General features: G+C 34.4%; 2 protein-coding genes across 3 annotated transcripts in view; both read right to left on the reverse strand.

Annotated features, from left to right (window-relative positions):
- Nucleotides 1–14,738, reverse strand: part of LOC111044794 (thioredoxin-like protein 1) — a 29,195-nt gene extending 14,457 nt beyond the window's left edge. The window contains exons 1-4 of the mRNA XM_022330018.2: nucleotides 14,291–14,738; nucleotides 6,401–6,557; nucleotides 3,475–3,585; nucleotides 347–469 (exon numbers count right to left, since the gene is read on the reverse strand). Of these exons, the coding sequence (XP_022185710.1) occupies nucleotides 347–469; nucleotides 3,475–3,585; nucleotides 6,401–6,557; nucleotides 14,291–14,388 (489 nt within the window). The 5' untranslated portion in view covers nucleotides 14,389–14,738. The remainder of the gene's footprint in view (nucleotides 1–346; nucleotides 470–3,474; nucleotides 3,586–6,400; nucleotides 6,558–14,290) is intronic.
- A 645-nt stretch (nucleotides 14,739–15,383) lies between these two features.
- Nucleotides 15,384–21,869, reverse strand: part of LOC111050880 (serine/threonine-protein phosphatase 6 regulatory ankyrin repeat subunit A) — a 187,719-nt gene continuing 181,233 nt past the window's right edge. Inside the window, exons 27-28 of one of the 2 annotated variants that reach the window (XM_039429781.1) lie at nucleotides 18,632–18,763; nucleotides 15,384–17,098 (exon numbers count right to left, since the gene is read on the reverse strand). In XM_039429781.1, the coding sequence (XP_039285715.1) occupies nucleotides 16,881–17,098; nucleotides 18,632–18,763 (350 nt within the window). In that variant the 3' untranslated portion in view covers nucleotides 15,384–16,880. The remainder of the gene's footprint in view (nucleotides 17,099–18,631; nucleotides 18,764–21,869) is intronic. The other variant, XM_039429782.1, reaches the window with a different exon arrangement.

The following is a 21,869-nucleotide window of genomic DNA, read 5'->3' on the forward strand; positions in this document are numbered from 1 at the left end:
TTGCATGGAATAGGATAAGACTTAATAAGCTATTTCAAATACCGTTTGTCAGAACCGCTCACAATTTCAATTCCTACCTAAATAGAACAATAGACTAAATCCATTCCTTGACCCCCCCCCCTCCATTCTATGACCGCTACAATACATTCAAAAAATCTTGTGAAAAATTATGTTGCTCAATTGATGATTAAATTATTATACACGTCAGGACATGATATAATTCTCTCTGATGGACAGTATTAGTGGAGGCTGTGGTTTTTAACTGCACGAGGTCTACTGTTCACAGAACTACTAGTCATTGGTATCCTGTAGTATTGAGATGAATTGATTTGCATGATAGGCCTACCTGCTCATCGCAATCCGATTCGAGAAAGCCTTCAGCTGATGACAGGCAATGCTTGAGCGAGTGATTGTCGGCCTCGTTCAAAGCCTCGCACTGAGCTTCCGAGAAAAAAGGACTCAAATCCATCTGCAAGCAGAAATTAATAGAATAGTTTAATTTACACACAAATAATATAATACAATCTAATAATAAAATGTAATATAACAGTTGAAATGTCATTGGACTAATCAATTGAAACAGCTAGATACTCAAGATGAATTAGATTCTAATAGCTTATGGAAGTAGTCACATGGAGAAAAGATAGCATAAGACGATACCCCATGGTATAGATAGTTTATGTTCCAAATTTCAAGCCAGGTTAATAAAAACAATTCTGTCTATTATTACTATTTTGGCCGGGTGAGAATGTAAGAACGGCACAGTATTTATTCATTGAGAACTTTATTTATGTAGATTACAATATTTATACTGGGTTAGGCTTACACTTATATACAATAACTTTGCGGTCACCAACCAGTTCAGATGAATTAAATAATAAAAACTAAAATGATATTATTGAACGGTATATGATATGAAAAAAAAAACAATTTGGAATAACTATAAATAATATTGTTATGAGAGTATAGAGACTAGTAGGGTATAGTATACACCTAGTAAGAGAGACTAACCAGCGTCACATGATTTCACAAGAAAAACAACTATTACTTTTATTTATTTATTCTTATGGCTTTTATTGGCAGAGAGATCCTTCTGGATGTTCTGCCTTGCCGTATTACCCAATGTCATTTCCTATTAACATTCAAGTTTATAGATTATGTATTGGGTTCTTCATGTTTTCTCACTAAAAATTTACACTTTCACTTCCTGAGTTTTCATTTTTAAAGTTTAAAATCAAGAAAACTAAAATCTAAACACAAATTCACATTTAAAAAGCAAAAAAAATCTAGTGTGGCGCACTCACACAACTTTCCTTGCCGTTATGAATATTGGTCACCTGACACTAGTTTTCCCGCGCATCTCAAGTCTACTATTCAAAGATTTGAGCCAGCTGGTGACAGGACAATAACACTGGAGCCACACGAGGTCTGCTATCTCTCCATAGTGAATGATTTAATAGAATCAACAGTTGCCAACATTTTGCAATTTGAATTATCACATTTTCTCGAATTTCGAGCTTATTTTCAAATTTAGGTGAAAATGTTACTGAACATTAATTGTGGATTTTTATGCTCAATCTTTTCGACTCGAAATTTTTTGTTTAAATTGTATCTGAAGCCTGATAATTGAGAATCTAAAATCGAACTTTGCATAGATGGGGCGGAGCTCCTGAAATTTTTACAGACATGGGACTTGTGGCAGTTGATATAGCTTATCGATGACTATTTTAGGTATAACAATCGAAATCGTTGGAGCCGTTTTCGAGAAAATCGCGAAAACCCCTGTTTTTGACAACATTTTCGCCATTTTAGCTGCCATCTTGAATTGCATTTGATCGGAATTGTTCGTGTCGGATCCTTATATTGTAAGGACCTTACGTTCCGAATTTCAAGTCATTTCGTTGATTGGGAGATGAGATATCGTGTACACAGACGCACATACACTCATACACACACACACACATACAGACCAATACCCAAAAACCACCTTTTTGGACTCAGGGGACCTTGAAACGTATAGAAATGTAGAAATTGGGGTACCTTAATTTTTTTCGGAAAGCAATATTTTTCTTACCTATGTTAATAGGGCAAGGAAAGTAAAACTATAACTATCGGCTTGAGTTGATGACATTTTTTCTAGAAATGTTCATATTTCATTTCATATAATCACTTGCAGCTGTAAGTTGGATGAAATAAATATTATAACAGGTTAAAACCCCGCTATTCATTTTGAAACGCCCTGTATTACCATAGAGAAAAGATAGCATAAGAAGATATCCCATGATATATAGTGAGGTCCACATTATAATGGCAGTGTACGATTGACAATACTGTTGCTGTCCTTTTCTATCATACAACAAAACATATAGCACTATCTCTCTCGCTTTGCAATGTTGTCTATTTGCCAGAATATTTTATATTTACTTTTGACAGTGACTGTACAAAACTGAACAAACCATATTCTCAGCCGCCATTTTTTTCTTCATTCTATCAAAATACTTGAGTACACAAGTCGTATAATTGATTTAAAATGTATTTTTGAAACAATGTAATAATTTTTAAACATTACCTTATGAGAAACACAAATTAAAATACATTAAATGACATTTTAAAAGTTGATAACTAACCATCCTAGACTTCATCCATGCTTAAGTTAGCCTACCCGTATAGGTTAGACCTACTCGTACCGGTATAAATAATATTGAAAAGTTATTTCAGAATTAATCCATTGAAATTACTCATTTTTTAATAGGATTTCTATTTTCTATTATTTTTAAAGGAAATTGGAATAGAATACCTACCAAATAACTTTGTTGTTCAAAGTTATAAAGTTCAAAGTTAAGTTTAAATTTTCAATTTCTGTTGTTTTGAAATTCAGATTGTTGTATCACAGCTTTTTAATTTAGCCGCCATTTCAGGTCTGTATAAAAATAAAAATCTGATCTCAGTCATAAAAGCGAATTTCTGAATCAAATTATGAAAAAATATATTTTCTTGATCAATTTGACATTAAATTGATTATTTTATCAAGGAAATGATAATTATTATTAGATTAAATTTAATGGGATGAATTGAGTAACAGCTGTGTACAGTCAGTGGCAAAATGGAGAGACTTGGCAACGTTTTTCTCCTATCTTTCTTCACTGCCATTATAACGTGGACCTCACTATTGTGGCAATGGTAGTCTCACATACTTAGACGTTCTTACACGGCCAAAAAGTAATAACAGACAGTAGGCCTAGTCGGCTAGAGTTAACAATAAATCTGCGTGAAATTTGCAACATAAATGATCTTCTCAAGCTATCTCTTCTCTAAAAAGCAGTTTACACACATAAGGTCCCGGCTGCCTAGAAAGCAGTCATTAGGTCAAGTCAGAGGCCCTGAAATTGATCAGTTGCGACCTGAAAACTCCGACACCAGACCTGAGCCACTCGATATTATCAATTTTATTTATTTCTCTATAATATAACTCACATGTCCTTGAACTCCTGAATCCACATCCTCGCCATCTTCTGATCCATAATGATGCTTAATCTTTGATTCTAAAGCCGGATGATCGGCTCCTTGTAACCTATCAACTTTTATCTGAAAAAAAGAAATTAAATACATTTTCAAGGAGATGAAAGGTTTGAGTTTGCAAAATTTCCCAAATACAAATGAGTGTCCATGATAAATACATTTTGTATAAGGTTTTGTTTGAATGCTAGCCTACATTATATCCAGTTATAATTGTTGAATGAAAAAGACTTAGAAATTGTCAAAAAACCACAGATTTATTGATACTTAGAAAGACCGGTTTCGGTTATTACACCATTGTCAATCTCTGATAAACTCAGAGAAACTCTGTTTCAATGGTGTAATAACCGAAACCGGTCTTTCTAAGTATCAATAAATCTGTGGTTTTTTGACAATTTTTTAGTCTTTTTCATTCAATATGAATAATTACCACAATATCAACTTCTCAACTACACAAAAAGTTATAATTGTTGTGTTAATTTTAGGCAAGGTTTGAATCAAATGTTACTATAAGAGTTAAGTAGCTGATTTCAAAATCAATCAATGAGGCTCAGTTTGAATGTTGAATTATTACAATAAATAATTTGAAAAATTATTGAACTGTTACTATTAAAATAGCTGATTTTAAAAATGTTATGGTGTGATCACATTGAAGGCGTATATGCAAGTGCACGTCAGATCATGCATGGGCCGAAAAACAGAATCTGCAAAGAACCATACAAACAGGTTGTGACATGCATACAGATGCTCACACTGAACGCAACCAGTAAGTGCAAGCGTTCAGTGTGGGTGTTTCTATTGCTCTTTCCATAGTGTGTTTCTCATCTGCGCGCTTAGTCACGCACAACCAAGCGTGCACTTGCACATATACACATTCAATATGATTACACCCTAACATTTTTAAAATCAGCTATTCTAATTTTCTAATAACAGTTCAACAATTTTTCAAATTATTCATTGTGATGATTCAACATTCAAACTGAGCCTAATTAATAAAACATTACATTCATAAACGCAGTTTCAAATCATCATTACTGATTCTCCATAGCAACTCATTTAAGTTATGCTTCAATAACGTTGTTATGTGTCAGGTGGATTCAGGAGACAAAATATTTGGTCTACCTATACTCTCCATAGCATAGGTAATATCATAGAGAAACAATAGCGTAAGACAATAGATATCCCATGGTATAGGGAATTTATGTCGCAACTTTTACTGTTATCTCAAGATTACTGTCGATTATTGTCAATTTTTACTGTTTTTTTTGGGGGGGATAGTGTATGAACGGCACAATTTGAGAGACTACCAGCGTCATACAGCTGCATAGGAAAGAACTATAGGAGCTATCGGCTTGGGATAACAGTAAAAGTTGTGACATGAACTCCCTATACCATGGGATATCTACTTATGCTATTGTTTCTCTATGGTAATATTCTACCTATTGCATAGGTAATGAGACGGATGATTATGGGAAATGAGCAATTTCAAATAGAATATTACCAGTAAAACCTCGATTATTCGGACCTTTACAATTCCTAATCCTCTACATTTCGTAATCGAAGCTCGGTCCCTTGAAAAATCCTCTTCAATTCGTAGTGAAGAAAGCAATGCATTTTGGTCCTCCCCATGAATATGCGATTCAATTCAGAACGAAACTAGCTTTACATCAATATGTCTTTTGAAAACATTAATTTATTTCGAAAAGTATAGAAAGTCCTTGAATCTATCACTATATTCAATCTGTATGTAAAACCGATTCATTTGTGAAAAGGCTGGTAACTTATTTGTTTTAGACTTATTTTAAATAATAATACTTCAGAATAAAGAGAAGCAATATAATTTTATGCTGGTCGTCCAATTTTATTTTAAAATGATTGTTTCTCATTTGACAATCGTTTGTGAAAGTTGACAGTATCGTCACCCGGAATGCTAGTCGCAAACGTTTGTATTTCCAATTTTATTTAAAAATTATTGTTTTTCATTTGACAATCGTGTGTGAAAGTTGATAGTATCGTCACCCGGAATGCCGGCTTAATTATTAATTAATTAAACTAGCATGATAATTTTTATTAATGGAGACAACAGGATGGGACCCATTTTGCCTCCTTCACACAATACAATATTCTCAACACATTATGACTATTTGTTTAGGACTATATTCATTGACACATACCTAGAATCAATTTAGCGAATTCATGGAACTGTTCACCATGGTTACAAGCTATTTTTAGATCGTTAAACTGTCTGGTTACTAATGTTGATAAAATAACTTTAACATCATCAGAAAAATATCCTGAAATTTCTGAAGAAGTTGTTAGTTCTTTCCACACACAAAGGACCTTCATGAGGATGAAATTTCTAAATGAGAATCTACATAAGAGAAATAACTACAACGACCCAAAAAAAAAACGAAGAGAAAGTAGAAAAAACGTGGTATGTATCGAATGGTGTACTCAAACGATTTGTTTTAGACTCGCCAGTAACATTTATAAGATTTTTATTAAAAATTGTTTTTGATATTGTTTCAAAGAGGATAAAATGCTGAACATTTTGATGTCACTCACTTCTATGATGATTAATGATTAGTATTATTGATGATTAATTTGCTATGAGGGCTCAAAGTTGGGCATTTTTACGTTTGAAGGCATGCTAAGCCGGGCTGAGATTCCGGAGCATGACGTCACACCATAGCCGGCGGCGTTCTCCACGCGTCTTATGCAATCAAGGCAACCTTCTATATACTATTCTTGGTTCATACTATGTTTTATTCTTCAACCTCCTCCTCCATAGGATCTATAATTCGTAGTAAATGCTTAGTCTCGTCAACTACGAACTAGAGATTCTACAGTAATCGAATTAAATATCTTCAATCTATTATATTACCTTGTTTCTGAAGAAGATGAATGTGGGCATAGCAGAAACACCCTGAGAAGCAGCCGTTTCAGCGCATTTTTCGACATCAACCTTCAGGAAGACGGCTCGTGGATATTTTCGAGCAAACTCATCAAAGTACGGTGCTATAACTTGGCACGGTGCACACCTGTCAATAAATAACAATTCAAATAGTCAGTTTTCACTTTATACAATGAGGAAAATTGGAGAGCCATCTACTAGAGAAGGCTTACTACAAATCAATAAGTTTTGGGGTCCGTATTGTTTGGCATTTTTACGTTTGAATGCATGCTAAGCCGGGCTGAGATTCCGGAGCATGACGTCACACCATAGCCGGCTGCGTTCTCCACGCGTCTTATGCGATCAAGGTAAATGCTCTTTTAATGAGCTACTGTGACATTACTATATCCAAGATTTTGAAATCTTGAATATAGCTTAGTCTTAATTATTATAGTTCTTCAAGTACCGTAATAGAGGTAACTTATTGAAAATAAGAAATTGTCGGTACTTGTAGTTATCAATTATATTCAGTCCGTCAAGAAAATAATTATATCTAGCCTATACATGATCTATTTATAATAGATGATATTCAATTATTTTTATAAGAGTTTTCCATAAGCTAAGATCGATATTTGCCTGCTTGTAACTTATCTACTGGTAGGTAGGAATAGCATGAACTGTGAGATGCGCGAGAGGAGAGGTAAAGGAGTGAGAGTGGGGAGGCCGCTCGAAACTAAGAGAGGGGAGGTGGCTGGAGCTTGTTGAGACGAAAGGCTCAGTCGCCGTTCCTACTGCTTACGCTATTAGGCCTATGCATAGACTCTCGCCTATGTTTCAATAATCAGAGCTGTTATTTTTAGACCTATTTTTTTTTTGCTGGTTTATTTTAATATTTTAATAAAAAATAATAATAAGGCGAAAAATGTCTCAAGTAAACATTAGAATGTATGAAACGTTGAACGTACACGCGCGGTGGCATTATTACATATTCAATTCTAAAGAGCCAAAATAAAACGAATTATAAGAAACAATGGACCTGTCTAACTATTTCTATTTCATAATAATACTGTGTTATTTTGAAAGACTTGTACAATGTTGACCAAGCATACAATTAGACGATCATTCTCTTTATTTCACTGTTTATTATTACTTGCTTTGCTGGCGTCTATGGGCTTGGATTGTTATCGCTAAATATGAGTTATCAATAATTGCAACATTTTCCAAGAAGTTATTCATTTTGTTCTATGTATGAGTCACTCTGCATCTTTGAACATAATATAGTCTACGACAAATACGAAATGTAGATAAACAAACTATATAATGAACTTAATATTCATAGCCAGTATATTATTATCATTATTCAAGTTTTCCTTGACTGGTGAGAATTCAACGACCTGTGGTTTCTATGTAATCATTCCTATTATAGAAATAAAGATAAAACATAATTCGAAAAATTCAACTCTCACTGAAGCAGTATCAATTACAATTGATAATATTTTCAATTCTTATTCATCATGCGTATGAATAAATAAAAAAAAATGGTGAAAGATTATTTTAAAATGTGATGAACCTAAACATCTATTAATGACTTACCGTTTTAGTAACTTTCGAACGGAACAATTCCCGTTAAATCACCATCTTCATCGATGTCTGCTACACCTGTGTTCCTATCCCCATCAGTCATCCGACTCGTCACTGTCATCGGAGTCCTGGCCTAATCTCACAATTATGTCTTCAGTCACGTCATCGATATAAGGTTCCAATTCCAAGTACGTTTCCTGAATTTTCTTGGCATGATCACATCTCGTCTTCCAATCATCTTTTGTAATCGATTCACAAGTTTCCTTTACTAATCTCTCCACTGTATTCATATTAAAATTTACATTTTTTCTCCCTACCCTTTCTTTGAGCAGGCTCCAAATTAACTCAATGGGGTTCACGTACGGGTGATAGGGTGGTAGTCGCAAGACATCATGGCCATTTTTCGCAAAAAGCTCGTCAATTTTGTAGATTTTGAATGCAGGCTTGTGAGTAAGTATGATCGAGTAAAGCTCTGGTTTGAACATGCAGCTTGAATGAGCAATGTTCCGTTCGGATAGCCACTTTATCATCTCTGCCTTTTTACTAGATGTAGTAGGTGCTGGATGTTTTTGTTTGTTTGATTCAGTTTTACCAAAAATTAAAAGGTACATGTTGCATGATGAGCATTGATTATATTGAACACTGAAGATACTCATCCACCGAATAGTAGGCACTCTCTGTCAATTTATTTTTTTAAATCTGTTTGATTTTATATATTGGCAGCTCTCTAATTTCTAAAGAAAGATTGTTATAAATTTTGGCTTGTTGAAAAATATGGCTATCTCTTGTCTTGGAGAGTCTTATTTATTTATTATCAATCTATTACAACGAATGAATTTGGCTTTAGATTTGGGATCAGTTGTGTTGTGACCCATTTTTCATAATTCTCAAAATTCATGTCATCATGATAATCTCCTGTTTTCTTTCCTGACCTGAAAGTTAATAAGGCATAATTCACAAACCCATTTTCTCCACCAGCGTGCACTATGATAAGACGTTGACCCTTACTGATGGGAGTTTTCAAACCTTCATTATTCGTTTTGTCAGTCCATGCAAGAGGTTTTGAGTGAGTCGAATGTACATAAGTTTCGTCCATATAAATTATGGGCCGCTCTGCTTCTTGATATTCCACTAGCTTCCTCAAATATTTCAATCTCAACTCTCGAATATCATATCTCTCTACCAATATATTCCTATTATTTGATGTCTTCCTCCACCGAAACCCTAACTTTTTTTAAATCTTGGCAAGTGCCCACCTACTCCCCTTAAAATCGATTTTTTCCCTTAAAACCGGTAATAAGTTTTTCAAGGTCGGTCTTTCTTCATGCTGCTTGTGGAACTCATTTACAGTCCTCCTAACTATGCCCAGGTCGAAACTGTCTAAGCTGCATTTGTAGTCTTTTCGTTGTCTCACTTTGTTGGGGGTATTGAAAGAAGTCCCTACATCATTGCACTGTTTCTCTTCCTTTAATATCCGTTTCAAGAAACTTTGAGATATTCCAGTTGCCTCTGTAACTCGCTCATGGACTTTTTTCAAATTTATGGGCACTTTTGTTTCAGCTTATCTATATATATATAAAAATGTTATGTTGGTTTGTGTGTAATGCAAAAACTCCAAAAGTACTGGACCGATTGAGTTGAAATTTTAACATGATATAAAATCCGCATCAAGGATGGTTTTTATCTACTTTTTACAATTTTCAGGGGCGCTACGCTCGCCCGAAAATTTTTAACTTTTTTGTTTATGGATTTTTCCGATTTTTGACTTCACATTCGGGGTCAGCTCGCGAAAATAAGTCGATTAAAAAAAAAAATTGACCGGGCTCGCAGGGTGGCCCGGGGGAGGGGGTGAAACTTTGGCCATTTTTGGCCAGATTTGAGCTGAGCGCTGCTGCAATCAAAGTGCAAAATCTGACCGCTAGATAGCGCGCATGTTTCAAAACGCAGCTTCAACAGGTTCGTGAGATATAGAGTACCGGTAAACTACACTCTTGATTACCTTATGTTTTCCGGTACAATTATTGGATTTCAATTACTTTCGCAATTCAGAACAAAGAAAGCATACCGATGCTTTTTTTTCGATAATAAATTCGTGTTTCAGTGCAAATAATCGTGTTACTTGTGTTAATATTGTAGTAATTTCAATCAGTGAATGGATCGATACCGGTACCGTGCTACAATCAATTGGCGATTCAGTCGATAGTGTGAGTATAATCTTATCGATGTAAATCAATCTTGTAATGAATAATAATTATTGAGGCTTTTATTCTTGCATTTGTGTATTCATAATTTCTCAATTGTCAATGTTTCATAATCCTCCAAACCTTAGTTCATAAGCTGATCGGCTTATCTTATAGTTTCAATATCTTATTTCTATTTCATATTCATGCTATGTTTCCTTCTATCATAAAACAACGAGAAATAAAAAAAATTCTTATCTCTTTTCTACTAACATACCGGCATTTGACAACGGTGTTGTTGATAATACGATCTGGGCTGTGTTGCATGCTAAAATACAAAGTAGGCTAATATTTTAGTAGTCAGCTGGTTATTTGATCATATAAACAAAATGAAAGGATAGATTATAATAATATATTAGTCTATTAAATAATTGATATAAGTTGATTGTTGGAAAGGATTTATGTACAGTAGTTTCAATACGCAATGCGAGATGATCACTCAACGTGACCAGCGTTTAATGCTCAGCCGGTCAGTTTCATTCCCGTTGCATCAGAGGCTCAGCATCAAAGATCCTCGCGTCGGTACCACTTGGAAAGTTACCGAGTGAGAGCGCTTATCAAAAACTGTTTTTGTCTTTAAAACGCTCTATCTCCGGAACCACTGGTCGGAAAATTTTCGTTGACCACCCGTTTTGTAGGGAATTTAATTGTCTTTATTTCTGATATAGTGAGATTTTTCATTAAATTGAGTATAAATATATAAAATTTATTTTATTCGATAAAAAATATAATATATTTTTTGGTGGTATTAATTTTTTGGTAGGCCTATAAATCTCAAAAAGGTTATTCAATATTGAGAATATATCGATTGTTTCCCTCATAACTATGCAATTATTTCTAAATATCTATTATAAGTTATATTTGAATAACTGAATCGCTGACAACCGCGATTTATTTTTTTGTAATTATTATTTATTTAATATTAAATACGTAATATATATACGAAATAAATACGTGAAATATTAGTTTACTAATTAAACAATAACAAAACCTCTTACGTGTGTAAAGTAATACACACACATATTTTCCTTTCTTCTCTTTCAGTAAAAACCAAAATAATGCCTCGCAGAAAGTCAAATTTGGGCCGTCGCACTCACAACGCAGAAGGATTAAGGAGATGGCGTTCGAATATCACTGAGGAAGAGCAAACATCTTTACGAGAGAGGAACAGGCTAAACACCATCCAGACACGTAACGTGGACCCAGCAGAAAGACGAGCAGCCAGGCTTGAGGATGCACGTTTGCGAGCACGTCAGTCGCGTTCTGCAGCAACAGATTTGGTTCGTTTTGAACGCAATGAACGCGAAAGGGTGAGGATAGCTGAAACACGAACAGAAAGAACAGCTGATCTGCATCTGGAATACAATCGTCTTGCGTTCCGGTACAATCCAGCTATTGATTATAGTTCAAGTCAGCATGTTGTCATTGGTCAGATGAGTCATGTATGTAGCTACTGCCAGGCTCTAAAGTTTAATAATGAAACGAAAGGGATGTGTTGTGCTGGCGGAAAAATCAAATTGCCTCAACTTGATGCACCACCAGAGCCATTGAAAACTTTACTTACTGGATCTACCGCTGAATCAAAGCATTTCTTATCGAACATCAGGAAATATAACTCTTGCTTCCAAATGACATCATTTGGTGCGGAAATCGTGACTGCTCAATTCATGCCAACTTTTAAAATCAAAGGGCAAATATATCACAAAGCTGGCTCCCTGCTCCCATTCTCAGATAGTGACCATAAATTTCTACAAATGTACTTCATTGGTGATGATAGACATGAAGTAGATGCACGTTGTGGAATACATAACTCGCTAAGAAGATCCATTATTTTGCAGCTGCAGGAGCTTCTTCACGAAAGGAACAGTTTGGTGCGTTTGTTCAAAACAGCAATTGATATGATGCCATCAGATACCCACAAAATTGTTATTCACGCAGACAAAACTCCTGCTGGAGAACATGTCCGGAGATATAATGCTGTGGTTTCCCAACACATATTTTATATATAGTGGGGGCCACAGAAAAAAAAAAAATAAACATTCAATCACAATGTGCCACTGCGAAGCGTGGCAGGGTACAGCTAGTTTTTTCATAAAACGATAAACATTGGCAACAACTTCTCGTGTTTGGCTGTGAATAACTTTTCTGTCTCCTATTTTCTTCTTAACACCATCATCCATCATGCTTATTTTATCTTAGCTAACAGTTTAAAAAAAAATAATGAAAATAAAAACTATACAATAAAATACTTAACTAATACAATATAAAACTCGGAAAATGTTTATGGAACGGCACGCGAAATTTTAACCGGAGCGATGTGCACCGTACGGAGGTCAAGTTGTGACTGAGTCAAATGCTTCCCCCACCACTAAAATTCTCTCTCGGGCTACTGCGCATCTTGAACTTAGAGTTTATGCTATTCCTGACGGGCTGTAAGTTGATCTTGTTTCCATATATGCTTGAAAATGTGAATTCTCATGTGTAGGCTAATTAATGTGTAATAGCACTTATAATTTACATGACGTCTTCTGTTGCTGAACGATCATAATGATCTCTTAGAATGTGCTGCCCGCGAAAAAACGGTTCAATTACTTCATGATTTTATATTACCTTATTTGATGTTCAATACATTTTTCTCTAGTAATTCTTTTTCAAAATTTTAGTTTTACAATGTATGTATAATATCTGTGAAAGACTATATTTCCATTTGATTCTTTTTTATTTTATTTTTATTGTAAGGGTATGAAGAAGGGCTCCACACAGGATTACGTATGGGATTAAATATACTAGTATTTCATTATATTTCTTAATAACCTGTGATTTGGCAACGGCGGTGAGTTGGAAAGGATAGAGCCATCTGCTTTGTCTAATGAAAAACAAGGATTTGTCTAATGACAAAAAAGGATAGCAAATAATTATTAATCAGGTGCTGACTCCAACTTATATGTCACTATAGTGTAGATAGCATAAGTGTCATGAGTATATTCAGGTGACTCCTCATTCTAAAATTATGGTTGAGAGCTTAGATAGGTACGCTAGAGGCAGCCATGTTGAGAACCATGGATTTCTGCGAACCACTTCCTTACCAGATGACACAACTCTAGTTGCCAGGGATGGGATACACAGGTCTGCCCAACTGTTGGAAGTTGGTGGTGATTGGTTCCGGATGAACAAACTTGCATTGAACGAGAGGAAGATACAAAATGTAATCTGCACTGAAAGGCTGAATCCAACAATTTTCGGGAATAGCGATGTGAATCTGCCTGGATGCCACATTTACATGGGGACAGCATGTTGACACGATCTGCAATGGACTGTCAAGAGTCACATATCTGATGCGCAATCTGAGAGGTCATGTTTCTTTGGAGTATCTGGTTACGGCACACCATGGCCTCTTCCAAAGCCATATCAATAATTATGGCATGGTACTTTGGGGCCATGCAGGCGGCTGCAGAAAGATCCTGCTCTTACAAAAGAAGGTTCACCGGATCATCACCTCATCATTATTGGGACACTGTGCTCCAATCTCCAAGATACTGAAAATTATGATTTTTGATTCCTATTTTTATTTTTTTTTATTCCTCCAACAGAATTTTTTATTTATTAGCGTTTATTTTCTGGACGTGTCCTTGAAGGGTTCTCACTCACATTATCATTAAATAATCCTTTATTGTCATGAAACACAAAGTGTTGTATTTATCAACCTAACAAATTTATAAATACAAAAACTGAATGTTTTAAATGGAGGTTGTTTTCTATTTCTAGTAGTATTAGGTGTAAGTTTTACATATGAATTCACATAATTTGACAATGATTATATCTAATTCAATTACACTTTATGAACCAGCAGTCACCTAACCTACAAAATCAAGATTTCTTGTTTCATTTCCACAAATTAGTGTGCATGAAGGTTTTCATGGTAATATAAAGTCTAATAGTGCAACAGATCTTTCACTGAATTATTCAATTACATTATCTGAATTTAGGAATAATGTCATGATAAACTAAAAAACAAATTCTAACCTTAGAATGTTGGGACAAAATTGTATCATTAACTTACCAAGGAACTGTAAAGTCAACAACTACAAGTTTTGTTCCAGCACCTTGCAATTCTGCTTGAAAATGATTTTCATCATTAATCACACGCACAGAGCCCATTTTATGGTATTTATGGTAACAAAACAATAATCTATGACACTGATGACTATGCACAACATCAAAGAATCAAAATCGTCATCGTAATTGCGATTACCAACCTTTCAACAAGGAACTTTTCTTTGCCATTGCTGAAAATGTGGAAGAAACAATATATGGTATTTCATCTTTAAACACCATCAAACATCTAGAGAAAGAATAATTTTTGGCTAACGGCAACATATTTTTATGGTAAAATAAGAATGTTGTTTGGACTCTTGACATCGTGCATTAATTTGTTTGTAGTGTTGGTAGCCACCCCGAAACGGCTGGCAAGTAGGATCCTCCATTGGTATCAATTTGACCGTCCTGCATATTGACCTTCCTACGAATTGACAGGCCTTATGACGTCATAAACCAGCTGTCCGCTTGTCGGTTCACTAAACTTACATCTATCAGCTGTTTACTAGGACGGTCTTGTGCGCTACTCCCTAACCCATTGATATAGAGAATATATAATATATCAATGCCCTACCCATAAACACTTTCAAAATATAAAAATACAATAATGTTTCCCTCTTTGTTTCTTTGGAATAGTTATTTATGTATTAAGAGCGTAAAACGCGACTTTATCGCTCGAGTCAAAACAGTTAGCACGCAACGCGTAGCGGAGTAATTTTGACGAGAGCGATAAAGAAGATTTCCCCTCGAATTACATACAAAATTTTTTCTACAACTGCAGTATTGGATTTCGATATAATAAACGGTTATTATTACAATAATTTATCTAATTATTTTGATAAATCATTGTAATAATAATAAAATGATACAATTTGATTATTCTATCTAATCATAATAATTTATTTATTATAATAAGAAGAAACAATTAGTATCATCTGCAAAAAAATTTGGTAGGACCCATGATTTGAGCCTGGGTCCTTCAGTGTGAGAGTCAAAACGTTATGTTTTTTTTTTGCTATAGTTATAAAGGATTAGGGATGTAGTATTTATTACTCATATGACACATTAAAATTTTATTCGTAATTCTCTGTAGCAATATCGCATAATTACAAAGCAGTAATCAAAAACTGTTACATCAATATAAAATTCACATCATGAGACTAGTAGAAAACATTTGCTATTAAGCTGAAGCAATCTAGATTGGATTTGTCTTAAATTACTTGTACATTTTTCGCTAATACACACTAACACAACTTCCAGGTACAAAATGCATTAAAAAATATACAGTTATATCAATTATTCACACAAGATCTATCAATACTGTAAAAACATTTTGATTATATTCGTTTTGTTGTCGGAATTTATTTACTATTCAACATTTAAAATTATTTATTATAATTCAACAAAATATTATGTAGGTCCCTTTGGAATGAATTAGAATGGTATATCTTACATACCTCCACAATACATTCCACTATCATTTACATAAATAGTAGATACAAATTTCAGTAACTATTCAAGTGAGTCTACTAATATTGTTAGCTATATCAAGATTTCTATCAATCAAATTACCTGACATATTTCAGTGAGCTCTAGATTATTTTTGATATGTAATGCAGTATTTGAACAATTATTATTCTGTTCATCGACTTCAAACACTGAGAAGTTCATATAGTATTTTGATTACATATTTGCTTTACATAATGTCCAAAAAATGTTTTACTTCAAAAATTCATTGTGTGATAACACTCTTTTTTGATATACAGTATTTACCGATCTTATTTGAGAGTTATAAATATCTCATAAATGAAAATAAATCAATGAAATCACATTTCCCAGTAGTTGTCATTGAAATCACAACTCCTCCAAGAAATTTTCAGAAATTATGTTTGGTAGACAACCTATAATGATTTTTTCATAAATTTTGTTATTGCACTTTATATTGCTTTTGTTCGAATTGAGAATTTCAATTAAATTCTCATTTTCTATGATGTCGTGTTCCCTCAATTATTATTATCCTACAGTATTTTCTCATATTAGATCACATATTCAACTCAATTATCCTTATCAATTCAGCTTTATAATCTTGATTAAAAATGAAAAAAAAACACACCTAGTATTCTCTTACACCCTTTACTTACCAGTCACCATCTTTGCTACTTTCTCAGCTATTTTCTAAATTCTTTTCTCTGCTAACTTCTTTGATATCCTCTACCTTCTTATCTAGTTTCTCTTATACCTTTTACCTTCTCTTCCACCTCAGCTACCTTCCGCTTTCTCAGTTACCTTTTCTTCTTCTTCTTCTTCTTCTTCTTCTTCTTCTTCTTCTTCTTCTCTTCTTCTTCTTCTTCTTCTTCTTCTTCTTCTTCTTCTTCTTCTTCTTCTTCTTCTTCTTCTCCTGTCTTCTTCTTCTTCTTCTCCTGTCTTCTTCTTCTTCTCCTGTCTTCTTCTTCTCATGTCTTCTTCTTCTTCTTCTTCTTCTTCTCCTGTCTTCTTCTTCTTCTTCAGCTTCCCTCCTCCACCTTCTCTGCCACCTTAGGGTAGGCTACTACCCTCTAGGCAGGCGGCACTTCCTCGTTGGCCATCTGCGACCCGGTCGCATCCACGCCGCCATCTTCCCCGCCTCCATCCTCGACCAACTCGCCGGCCAGGGCGCGGTACTTCTTGGTGATTGCCTCCCAGTCGGTGATGTTCTCGATTCTGGTCGCTGCGTTCGAGAAGCTTGCCTGCGATCCCAGCGGACTCAGGTGCACCACTGACAGCGTTACTGAGTCTAAAACCAACCAATCAATAAATTATTAGCAATCAATCAAATTATGAAAACAGCTCAAATTTATGAAAATTCAGCACTACTTTCTTTTATTTATAAAACAGAATTATAGTACCCTTCTTAATTAATAGAATAATAATACAAATTATAACTATAGAGAGGTCCACGTTATAATGGCAGTGGAGAAAGATTGAAAAACAACATTGCCAATCCTCTGTCTTGTCAATGCCTTCTATGGACGGTAACTGATACCGGTTTATTGATGTAATATTAGCTGTTCATTCTCGATTAAAATAATCAATTATATTCTATCAAGCAAGAAATTATATTTTTTAATATTTTCACAATCAAAATTGAATATTTTGTTGATTAATTATATTTTTATATTGTTGAAGGACGATCGGGCAACAGAGCAAAGCAAGAAAGAGTTATCCGCTTTGTTGAATTTACTAAGGTAGTAATACCATTGCTAATCAAACACTGCCATTATAACGTGGAACTCACTATAGTTTCGGTGATTACACCATCGTCAGGTTATAAAAATAAATTTCAAATAAATGTTTACTTAAACCGTGATCACAGAAACTAGTAGTTATAATTTTTATTTTTTATTTATTAATTTCAATGGGTACATAAGGCTGGGCGTACGCCGGTTAGTCAAAACAAGACAAGACAAGACATGATCAGACACGTTTAGTCACAATACTTCACATGGTTGCTTTTGAAGACATGTCTAATTGCAATGACTAATCAGTGTGAGTTGCGTCATAAGCAACAACGTGAAGTATTGTGACTAAACGTGTCTGATCATGTCTTATCTTGTCTTGACTAACTGGTGTGCGCCTAGCCTATAATTCTATTTTATGAAAACAGCTCAATATTTCTTTTTCAAAGATAATTTTGACAATAGGAAGACAGACAGTAGTTTGACATCAGGGATCCAATTTGAATTGAAAAACCACTTTTCCATAGCTTCAAAATTTTGGTCCACCATATCATATCATATCATATCATAATTTCTTTATTCATAAGTTTGTACATTGTATACAATGAATAGTGTCAAAAATATAAATGATGGGATCCGCCATATTGAATTCAAATCATCATTTTTTTAAATGGGAAGGTTGTCATGTGAAATCATTATTTAAAACCAGGAATTTCAGCAGAAAATGTATGGTGGAAAGCGCACATCGATATATCATCAACCTGTTTAAAATTATTCACATTCAAAAATACTAATAATAAATCATACTAAATTAATTAGTATATTGAAAACTGGCAGACCAAACTTTTCTGTTCAGTACAGAACAGAACCTGTGTGAGAAGATAATTTTTCAATCATCATCTAATTGATTTCTGGTTCTAGCATATTATTATAGTCATCCAAGTTCCATGATGACTAAGGTTCATAACCTCAACAATGGTGTCAATATTTGGGATTAGAATAGTTTTGGGCTATGCCTAAGGTGACCCGTTTTAAACGGGACAGTCCCGTTTTCTGGGACTTGTCTACATGTAGACGTAGCCTAACATTACCTTTTTGAGGCGCGACTTGACCCTTCTTGACCTTGGCCAGCCATTTGGCGCCCATTTTGGAACGTGCGCTCATTCTGGTCGATCGCTGAACGCCCATCATTTGCACCAGACTTGGCCTCTTTTTCTGGCTCACTGCAACATCCATTAACATTATTAGTTTATCAATCAATCTCTTTATTCATTTATACAATAAGTACATTATCAAAATGATAGGGAGAGGAAAAAATAAGGTAACCTTGTGCTATTCCTCTCTCAAATTTAGATAACACATTGTCGGAAATAGGTCTTGTAGTAGTTCTTCAATTCACAAAATATTCAGTCCTTAAGTATTTTTACAAAGTAGATTTTCAAATTTAGATGCTTCAAAACTAAACATAGAAGAAATATTTCTCATTATATATATAAATAAAAATCGAGCCTGAAATTTTGACATTCAATAACTTTTTTATGTGTGCACCGAATTTGATAATTTTTTTAGTTGTGTTCGTTATGTTCAGGACCAGGTTTATGGCCTATCAAATTTATAATCCGACTTCAGGACTCTTTCCTACGGTCCTTGAAAGTTTACATGTAATCCTTATGGGAGAAGATTTGTGAGCTGGCCAGACAGAAATAAAAATCAGCTGTTATAATCATTGCGTCATACAACAGCCGTCGATAGATAGTAGACAAAAGTGTGTGATGCTCCATAACCGCCCATGTATTTTTATTCTAAACGCCCCGACTAAAAACAAAATGACTGTTCTGTGTGTAACCATTCAGCAGTGCGGCTTCAGGTTAATGACTTACATGCACTAAATACATTGCTCCAAGATAAGTATCCCTAACTTTGTTATACTCCGTACAAAATTACTTCTGACTTTGAATGGACATGAGTAGCAGAGAAGGCATACAGAGGTAGGAATAAAACGGCGGTGATGTTACTCCTCTCTGAAAGCCTTCAGTCGACTGACTCTAAACGACAAATTGGCAACTGCGCTTCTACCTATGACTCTATCCATCACTGTAATTGGCTGATCTCCCTCCATTTCTCGGCGCCGCATATTCCTCCAAGTCAAAAGTAATTTTGTACGGAGTATAGGCACTTTTTCAACTCGATTTTAAACCTTGTTCTATCAGTCTTGCTTCTGATGCTACTCTCATTTTTGTTATTTTCAATCGAAGAATGCCGCGTCTACATGTTGGTCCAATGTCGACGAGCGCGTTTGGGCCAACATGTGGACTGTAGTCCGAGAGATTACTTTTAACATGAAGAGGGGATACCGAGATAATATAAAGCTCGAATATTATGGTCCGGTTTAGAGGACACTCATCAAATCTAATGGACCATTAAACCTATAGACCTAATATAGATAGGGCTCTCATCAAATCTAATAGACTAACAACCTGTAGATTTAGTAGACAATTAGATTTGATGTCCTAGAAACCGGTCCTAAGTCTTCCAAAAAACTGATCATAAATACCTTAATCAATACTTTTCAATGAAATACAGTAAGAACCAACACCAAATACAGTACAATTCAATAAAATTTATAAAATACAGAGTAGGCTACACCAAATTCAACAATAACTGGTATTGATTAGTGGATGGAAAATAGTAAAGAAGAGACTTCAAATAATACACCGTGATTCAAAAAGAATACTACAACTTTGAAAATTTGTATTTAATCAAGGAAACATAATAGAAAATTGAGTTATAAATCAAAATGAAGAGTATTAAAATAAGTTTTTCCCCACTAGAAAACAAGTTCACAAATATTCAATGTGACCACCCCCCTCCAGACACTCGAGTGATATCAATACGATACTCGAACTTGTTGCACACCCTCAGGGCGTAACAGTTTGTATAGCTGCTGCTATTTCTTGTTTGAGCTCCTCAATGTTAGCTGGTAGAGGCGGTTATCTTTAACGTACCCCCATAGAAAAAAATCGCAGTGGGTGAGGTCAGGGCTTCTTGGAGGCTAGTGATGAAGTGCTCTGTCTCGAGCTGCTTGGCGGCCGATCCATTGCCTCGGATAGTTTTCATTCAAATAGGCACGGACAGATGAGTGCCAATGGGGTGATGCTCCAAATAAAGAACTAAAAAAACTTTAGAGCTTCCTCGAATCGATGACAAATAGTGCTCCACTCTCCGTTTATTCTTTGCAGAGTTTTCAAAGTTGTGGTATTCTTTTTGAATCATGGTGTATATTTATGACTGATTACAAGTGTAGTGTATTCTAATCTACCGTACCGTATTTAGTGTTTTGTGAATATGTTAGTGTTTAATAAGTGTGATTTATACAAACTATCCATTGTTTTGTTACAGTAACCGCTGTGCTAACGATTCCATTTAAGTTGATTAAATCAACCAATCAAATAACTAATTTTTAAATGTTGGCCTATATCTGAAAAAAAACAGTCTATGTTTACTGAGATAATTACTGTGTTAATTATATAATGATAATCTCTATACGTGTTGATATTGGATTTCGAATATAATTTTGTTTTTATTATTTACTAGTGAATAATGTCTACTTTGTCTATTCTATATTGTGAGATTGGAGTTCAAATAATAATGTGAGTTTCTAAACCTGAAAGTGGAGTTGACAATGAAGTTTAAAATGTAGTCTCTACTCTCTTTTGATATCTAATGTCACTGTAAGACCCGTATAGTACCGTAGAGTATTATTCCTGTGTATTATTTTACTGCGTAATAGAATTCAAATACTACATTTATTATTATTCAAAGCTACGTATACCGTAATAGTTATATTGTACTTATTCAGTTCAAACATCTATACTTTCTTCACTAAATGTAATTTACTTTCAATTTTTTTAAGTTGTATTGTAAATATTTATTATTCTGTTTTTAGTTGCAAGTTATTTTTCATTAGAACTCTTTCCCCACACACAGACTTGTCTAAGTGGGGAAAATTCACAAGTGTTTTATATTATTTATACATGTACTGCATTTGTAATGATTTTGTGAATAAAACTCAATCTGAATTTGAATTTGAAATTTAAGGGCTCGTTTCCGAGCTCGGGATTTAAAGTTCTAGACTTTGAACAGCTGGAGTCAGAAAATTGGTTTTCCGAAACGGGGCGTAGTCGAAGTCATAGTCAAGTTTAAATTTCGAAAATTGAACACAAAATAAAATAAAGAGAAAATAGTGTAAAGTTTCAGCAATTTTGAATTATTTAGGAATGTTTCATTTCGTCAAGGAAAAACGTTTTCAATTATAGAGATGAGAAGATG

The sequence above is a fragment of the Nilaparvata lugens genome, chromosome 5 (assembly GCF_014356525.2).
Source record: "Nilaparvata lugens isolate BPH chromosome 5, ASM1435652v1, whole genome shotgun sequence".
NCBI classification, from domain to species: Eukaryota; Metazoa; Arthropoda; class Insecta; order Hemiptera; family Delphacidae; genus Nilaparvata; species Nilaparvata lugens.